The sequence below is a fragment of the Corylus avellana genome, chromosome ca10 (assembly GCF_901000735.1).
Source record: "Corylus avellana chromosome ca10, CavTom2PMs-1.0".
Taxonomy (NCBI): domain Eukaryota; kingdom Viridiplantae; phylum Streptophyta; class Magnoliopsida; order Fagales; family Betulaceae; genus Corylus; species Corylus avellana.
Window position 1 is genome coordinate 14,385,114 of NC_081550.1, and position 8,522 is coordinate 14,393,635.

Here is an 8,522-nt window from a genome sequence, read left to right on the forward strand (position 1 = left end):
TCTTTGTCATTCAGGGGTTGGTAAGGATCTTTGTCAGCCATTGGTGATGCTGTGGGTAAAGTTTTTAACAAAGATAAACCCTCTGTTTTTGCTTTCTTAAACCTCCTCGATTCTTCATTTGAAAATGAATAATCAAAAATGCACCTTTGAAAATACTCTTGCTGAGCTTAAAGAAGCTTGCTTTTAGTATAAAACATCAAGTTCCCTTTTGTTAGAATATAGGATTTCTATATTGAGTTTGTATTTTCCTGTTAGATTATTTCCTATTTATGTGTTATTGTAATCAAATCTTAGTGTATTCTTTTTTCCACTGACCACATTTCTCCAATAAACCGGAGCCATTTGTATTGTAAACATCATCAAGAAATAAAAGCACAATATAGCCCTTAAGGTGATTCTTAATGGTAGATATAAATTTATCTCTTCCTATCAGTTTAAACTTTTGGGATAAATGATAATTTAACATGATTTCCGATCAGCTTAAGCTTTTAAAATAAATGATAATTTAACATGATATGAAAGCTAAAAGTCTTGAATTCAAACTTTGACGCCATCATTTACCCAAATTTCAACATGCCTTGTACGCAATCAATGTTTTCCTCATTCTTCCATACCCCAAGCCACCAAGAAGTCAAAAGTCTGGTGCGAAATCTGCCATCCATAAACCAGAAATGAACCTAGAATGGCTAATCTTTGACGCCCTCGAGCCAAAATTCTTCCACTGTGAACTTCCTTCCTGCAGGCCATTTTGCTGATACTGGAAGGAGGCCCCTGGGGCTTGGGCCGTGGTGGATTATATAGAATGTAAGATGTAGTGAGAATAAGTCCAGGAGCAAACCTCTACTTTTGGAGGTCAAAAAATTAGCTTATTAGGGCAGAGCAAGCTAACAAGCAAAATTGATAAGCAACACAATAAGATCTGATAAGCTATATAACCAGGAATAAAAGAACCCATCATCCTGAATGTCCAATAAAAAATATGCCTATATTTTTGGGGGTCTTTGAAAATAAAACTGTTGAAGATGATAATGATCCCAAGCCATGGACCACGTTGAACGTTTTCTTCCATGATTTTCATGGATTCCCCAATCATTGCAATTTGCAAGCCCACTCTTCAAGACCTTTGAACTAAATTCTCGCACAGAAGGCGACATTATAATCACCTTTGCAATTCCACTCTCACATATATAATACAACTAGAATGCACAAGCTGACACAGCTGCTGTTGAATGGCAAAGATATGAGACTACTGATACTAATTTAACCTGCGCTGTAGCTTTTAATAAAAACAAATATGGAAACGGGAACCAAAAAAAGAGAGCTAAAGTAAGAACACTCATATAACAGAGGAGAAAAGATTGACAAGGCAAACTTCAGATCACCACAAAACCATAACACAGCTTTCCGTGAATTCATGCCCTCCTTCACCATGATTAGATTTTGAATTGTTCAAGGCTTTGTACTGTCTCAGATTCATGTGAATTGCTTCTTGTGCTCCCAGTTTCTTCTACTAGAGCTGGTAATTGACTTGCAGGGGGAGGAGGAGCAGCAACGGCTGGAGGATCGTCTTTTTGAACAACAGGAGGATCTTCTTTGTGAACTGGTGGAGCAGCAAATACTGGAATAGCCTGCCTAATGGAGACCGGAGGAGCAATTTGGACAGGTGGAGCAGCCCGCATCATCTGAGGAGTAGGCATCGATGGTTGCGGAAACGGTCGGGCAGAGTAAACAGGCATTGCATTCCTTATGACAACTGGCGGCGCAATACCATGGCATGACGTCCTAAATTGTCTGATGGGAACATAAGGAGCTGCTCCTGCTGCAGGGAACTTCTGAGGACGGGTCCCACGGCCTTCCAGTGCAGAAGGCTGCCGTGATGGCACTTGGCTGTCATTTGCTGTCGTTGATGGGGGTCTGTTCCGATGAGCTGCCTTCTGGCAAATTAATGGGAGGATCTTTGATGTGGTAGCAGGAGGAGGTTGTGGACTAGTTGGTCTGTGGCTCTGGATGGAGAACTTCCTTGGAAATAGTATTAGAGCATTGGGGTTACCTATTGCATTCTTTTCCTTCAAACGGTAGTTCAGTAAAGCCCGTGCTATTGTGATCTGTTCCAGTTCATCACTGCTTTCTGCATCAGATGAAGAACTTGCATCTTCTTTTGCCACTGGCCAGAAAGAAATCAAGTTACAATCAGTAAGAAGTTCACAGGCATGATATAGGCGACAGTTCAAAAATAGTATCACTAATGCCATGGCATTTATGCCTTCAATTGTGGAAAAGGTAAAATACAAATTAATCAATAGCTAGTCCACCAAATATTCTCATTTTGCAGTAACAAACATCAGGCTTCCCTACTAAAATGATGATTGGTACACCAAGGCTATACCTCTATGCTTTGTCTGCAAAATTACTGTATATTATAGTTTTCATTTTCACTGGAGTTCCAGAGATAGGTATGAGATCCATCTTCTAGTGGAGTGATTCCTTATAATAGTTTATTAAGGGAATGAATTAAATAATGGACTGGAGCATTCCTACGCTTGTAAAGAGACCAGTCTTTACATTCTATCGTTGCAACTATTGAAAGAAAGTTCAATAAAACTCACATTGTTTTAGAGATGACCAAGCTGCCATAGCTGCATTTTTCTCTGCTTGTTTCTTATTCTTGGCAGGTTCCCCTGTGAATGTGATTCCAGCCAATTCCACTGTCCCTGTGAAAACGGGTAGGTGTCCAAGTCCTGACCTGAAGGTCGTGTATTGTGGTAATGGGGCTCCAACTCTCTGTGCAATTTCCTGCAAGAGGTTCTTGTAAACCCCAGTCTCATCCTAACCAAAATTAAGTCGAATCAGTACCAGAACAACAAAGCTAGCTACAGATGTTTGTATCATAAATCAAAAGCCAGGCAGAAAATGCCAGTCAAGGTAGCTGAAACTTGTATTGGCTATACATAGTGTTTGCTTAGTTCCATACAATTATGTATACATTTGTAGAGAACATGAGAAGGAATGCTTGTGAAATAAGTAGATAACTGCATATAATTCAATGTCATTTCTATGAAGGAAGATCTGTGTTTCATTTATGCATCCACCATCATATACACAAACAGAAAGAAGAAATTTAATAGTCCACCAGTTAATCAAGCCTCTATTCTCTCTCATGCCATAGTCTAGCATCTTGCATTAAAATTAGAATCTTAATAAGTATTGAGCAACAATTGAAGAAAAACTTTAAACAGGATAGGTGCAGCCAATCCAACATTATATTAAGAATTCCAGATACCAATGAACCTAGATCACAACATGGGACTCGTATAGACAAATTTATGATGCCTTAAATCATCAAATACACCTGTGAGTGAACTACCCACAAAAGTCCACAAACATAAAGGATATTCGATTGGGAACATGTATATTTGCTTGTTCATGTTAAATGAGGGTCCAAAAAGCAATAATTTGAGGCTTTGAGGCTTTTGGAAAATCAAAATCACTCCTTTTGAAATCGATAAATCTATTTGCTTCCATTAATAATGACTTCAACCATATGTTTCCATTCATAAACATAGCAAGTGTTCATTAAAATCTAAATTATTAAGATTTTAAGAATCAAAACTTGTAGTTGAATACCCTTTTTTGTGATGTTAGAATCTAATTTAAATGATTAAGTATAACCTTTCATTTCAGCTTAAGTTTTTGAGATAAGTAGTGATTTAATATGGTATCGAAACAAAAGTCCTAAGTTTGAACTTTATTTCTATCATTCACCTCATTTCAATTAAAATTTCTAAGTGTTGAGCCTCACAGACCACACATGAGGGGAAGTATTAGAATCCAATCTAAATAAATAAGTTTATATATTTTTATCAGCTTAAGCTTGAGATAAGTAGTGATTTTAACATGTAAGAACATAAATTGCTATATATAGCATTTAGATACTCCGATTGACACTACTCTACTTAGCAATCCATACATAAGAAAGGCAAACTTTGACTTGATATTACTAGCTAACTGAAACCTAACTTTCTCCCCAAACCCCATTTTTATTTTAAGAAAAAAGGGAAGTAGATAAATAGCTTCTTCAGTAATTTCTTTTAACTTCCTTATTGTTTATGTAATGGTACAAGGTTTCTAGCTACTTGAACACTTTTCAAGGAAAAGTGTAGGCAAATAGTTATGAAACAAAATCCAAATCGTATATTTCTCATTAACTGGAACCCAATACTGGAAAGGTTTGGGACCCACAACCACTTTACTTGTTGGAGTTTATATCTAAATAATTTTTATTTACTAATCTTCTGGAAACCGTTTGAATAAAATATGATTAAATAGTTTTACTTCGCTTTCTTTTGCCTTCATTTTCTTGGCAACCAATCAGAGGGTCAATGCAGAAGAAAAAGCCCTACAAGTTCCAGTCATCAAACGCCCTCCTTCCCCAAATACATTTTTCATTGACAGAAATGCCCCTCATTGAGCAAATCCAGGAGGCCCAGTACAGCTGGTTCCATGAAATGGAAGAAAAACAAGAACCAGATAGCTCTCCTTCACACCCACTTGGAAAAGCTCTCTCAGAAGCCTCTTAGCTCCCACTGTCTCCTAAAATTTGATTATAGAAAAAAATAAATAAATATTTTTATTTACACGTCACTCGTCAGCCAAAGCCTGAAAATTCCGGTGCAAAGCGGAGAAGGGCATTTACGTCATTTGAATCGGAAACCCAATCTTTTAACCCGCCGGGAAAGAAAGTGGAGAAAAAGCCATGTGCGCATGCTAAGCCGATCACCCACTTGGCGCACAATAGCGCAGAGGGCAATGAAGCACGCCAAGGGCAGAGCACTGAACACACGGCGCACTTTAGAAAAAAAAAATAATAGAAAAAGTTTTTTATTTTTTATTTTTTTAATTTTCGGCTTCTACAGATTTTTAGACTAGTGATGCGTGTGCTGCGAGGGGTTGATGACACGGATTGATGGGTAGGGAGGGAAAGCAAAGATCAAAGCTAAGAAAGGAAGAGACGGAACCCTAACGGGCGTTAAAGAGACTAACCAGGATCCTGGCGGCGAGGGAGTGGGAAGGACCGCGGTTGGAGAGGGAGTTGAGGGCGACCTCGGCGGCGGAGTGCTCGGCCTGGCGGAGGGTGGAGCAGTAGTGGGGGCTCTCGAAGATCTCGCCGTTAAAGTTGACGGTGGCCTTGAACCTGGGCGCGTGGTCCGGACCTTCCCGAATGCACGTGTAGGAGGGGAGGTTGAAGCAGCTCCGCTGGGCCAGCTCTTGAAGCTGGTTCTTGTACATTTCTTCAGCTCTCCCTCTCTCCCTCACTCTCGCTTTTCTATTCTCCCCTCTCCTCACTCTCTACTACAAATCAACCTCACCACTTTCTCAGAGTAGGCCTTTCTCGGAGCCAGATCGGATCCGGGGTTCCCCGGTCCGTCGATTGAAACAACAGGGGCTCCGACTTTGAGACTGTATCCTCCGGCGACGGCGAGAGAAAAAGAGAGAGAAAGTGTTAGAGAGATAGAGGAGGGGGGGAGCTCAGACACAGAGAGAGAGAGAGAGAGAGAGAGAGAGAGGGGGGTAATTTGGTAGTAGTGGAGTTGGGTTTGTGGGGATTATAAAAATGGGGGAATTTATTAGACAATTGCTTTTATTGCCGGGAGTCAACTGAACGTTAGGCTGCATGGATGTGATCTTTTTCCCTAGATTTTCTCTATATTTCTTTTTGTTTATTTCTGTGTATTTTAAACTAAAATAAATCCTTTCCTCATTAATTCATCTTTAAATTAGTTTTATTTTATTTTTTAATTAATAAATTAGTAAAATAAAATATTAATTTGATCTATAATACCATTTCTAGAGTATTAAGTGATAGACTTATTTATCTTGTGTAATTATGTAGAGGGTAATAATGCACACAAGGTCGACAAGCCGATTAAATGAAGTGTCCCATTACAAATCATGTCACCTCTAAAGACAGCCTTTTACTTCCCCATATTTACTGTTTTTTTTTTTTTAAAAAAAAAAAATCAATATAAAGGAAAGGGAAGAAGGGATAAGGATCTTACAGAATTAATAACCGAATTTTAAAAAGTTGTATGGGAGAAGGACATTTAGACTTTCTCATATTATATGATGACTAAGAATAGAGTTTGTCCAATTTTTCGTTTTTTGTTTTGTTGAAGAACAATATAAAATAATGTCCTTAAACCAAATCCAGACCACAGCTGGTAACACTATAAGTAATGCTACTACACCTATAATTTTTTTAAAAAAAAATTTGTTTACCGGTGTTAGGATGTGATTTGAATTATATTCGCCGCTAAAATATTTAATGCTCAAATCACATACTAACACTTGTCAATACATTGTAAAAAAAATATTGTAGGTCTATCAATAGGTTTACTAGTCCAGCCCTCTAAATTGGTCAAAAGAATTATTAGTATCAGCATAAAACATATAATAATTGTATGCATTTGGTTTTAATTACTACATCGCTGCTTAGGGTCATGGTTATGTTTGAGAAATAAAGTTTTTATGCCAAAAAAATATTTTTTTGGTAAAAGTTTAATTTTTAAGCTTTTATCAAAAGTGTGTTTTGACAATTGTTAGAGTAAAAAAGTCAAAAAAATACTTTTTAAATTTTTTACTAAATATGCCAGCTTTTGTTTAACACGGTTTTTTAAGGACCAAAAGTACTTTTTAACTCTCTACCTCAATCCCAAACAGGCTCTTAATCAAGTTTCGATGTGTCTCCTCCTTACTAAGTGGGAATTAGGATTCTCTCTCGGAGAATATTCAATTAGCTATATTGGAAGGGTATTTTTGACCACTCGAAAGTGAAAAAAGCAAAAATATCCCTCTAATATAACTTTTTTTAAAAAAAACTCTAATATAACTAATTGGATACTCTTAAATTCAAATAAATTAGAGAGGATTTTGTTCCACAAAGTGAGGGCCTTGCTTGGATATATTTGATTCGTATGCACGAGGTTTTGTAAGATTTGAGATTTTTGTGTTCTTAAAAACAAAATGTATCACTTTGATCTTTGTTGAGTATACATGTGCGACTGTGTGGGTGTAGAAATGATCAAATCGCATATTGAAAAGATGTAAGAAATGTAAGTGCTTAGTATAACATAGTTAAGCCTAAAGCCAAAGACTTAAGCATTTTGGTTGAATGGTGTATCAACATGCTATATTATGATTTATTAAAAGACTTCCCAATGTATCAATTTCCCTACAAGTGGTATAAGAACATATGGTGGTGTGCAGTATGGTGAAGTGGCTTAAGCACGGACAAAGGTTTCTAGAGTAGGGACAAAAGTGCAAGGTGTGAGCATGACCGAGTTTTCTTTGAGTGAGGGGCAAAGGTTCATGCCATGAGCTTGTACAAGCTTGTATAGTCGGACTCAAACTCATAAGCTTAAATATGAGTGTAAATGTGGATGTGAATGTAGTTATTGGCAATATCCTCATTTGCATTTACATAATGCGATTATCACATTTAGATATCCGCATCTGCATCATGTAAGCTATCCACATATGAGGTAATAAGCCTTTTGGACCTTGAAGTTGTAATTTCTACTTCTAGTAAATACAAAAAGGCATTTTAGTTTTTTTAGTAAATAATCAAAGTACTAGCAATGAAAGAAACACTAAAACAACTTGTTTCTCAAGAGATTACTAACAATACACATTAGCCTATGAATGCCCATACAGACTTTAAATTGCTCGCTACACACTATTGTTTAGATCACACTTGCTAATTATTTTTTCATTAAATTTTCATCTTATATATTATTTAGCTTACTGCATGATCTATCGGTTGGTGAAGGGAAAAAAATATTTGAAAATAATAATAATAAATATTTGAAAAACTTTATATAAGGGAATGCAGCTTTTGCTAACCGCTTCTACATTCGCATATGCGGATTGCCATGGATAATGGATATTTGATAGTAGTGGATAGTTGTGGATAGCAAATAGTTGCGGTTAGTATCCGCCCGCATTTACACCCCTAGACTGAAGCTTTTATGTTGAATTGGGTTCATTAAAAGACTTTCAAAAGTATAAATCTTCCTAACAATCTTATTATGGATTTTAAAAAAAAAAAAAAAAAAAATTGGTAGGTATTATGGACAATGGTTAGTTATTAAATGGGAGTAATTGATAGTTATTACTCTAGTTAATTATATAACTATTACTATATATATATCACTAGTTTATGCCCTTCGTCAAAACCTAACAAATTTATAGAGCAGTTATTGTCATTGGGTTTAAAGCATTTTCTTTTAAAGGATTTTTCGTTATACATTTGGCAAACACAAGCTAGCACACATTGGCCAATTTTTAGAATTTTTTTTTAGGACATTGATTGTTCTGGGATTTTTATTGGTTCTCCCAAATCCCTCCTATTGTATTTTTATTTTTTTTTATTAATGCAATCTTGCTGAGAAAAACAATATTTTGGTTATAAGTGTTTGAAGAATAATCTCACATTGCATGTGAACAAGATATTGGCCATGTTTATA

The 8,522-nt window shown here is 36.5% G+C and overlaps 1 protein-coding gene across 1 annotated transcript; it reads right to left on the bottom strand.

Annotated features, from left to right (window-relative positions):
• Positions 1-1,149: 1,149 nt before the first annotated feature.
• Positions 1,150-5,595, bottom strand: LOC132164025 (double-stranded RNA-binding protein 2). The gene is made up of 3 exons (XM_059574431.1): positions 5,041-5,595; positions 2,607-2,826; positions 1,150-2,164 (listed from the first exon to the last, which is right to left on the bottom strand). The coding sequence occupies exons 1-3, from the start codon at positions 5,284-5,286 to the stop codon at positions 1,434-1,436; spliced, it is 1,197 nt and encodes a 398-aa protein (XP_059430414.1). The 5' UTR covers positions 5,287-5,595; the 3' UTR covers positions 1,150-1,433.
• Between the last annotated feature and the right edge of the window lie 2,927 nt (positions 5,596-8,522).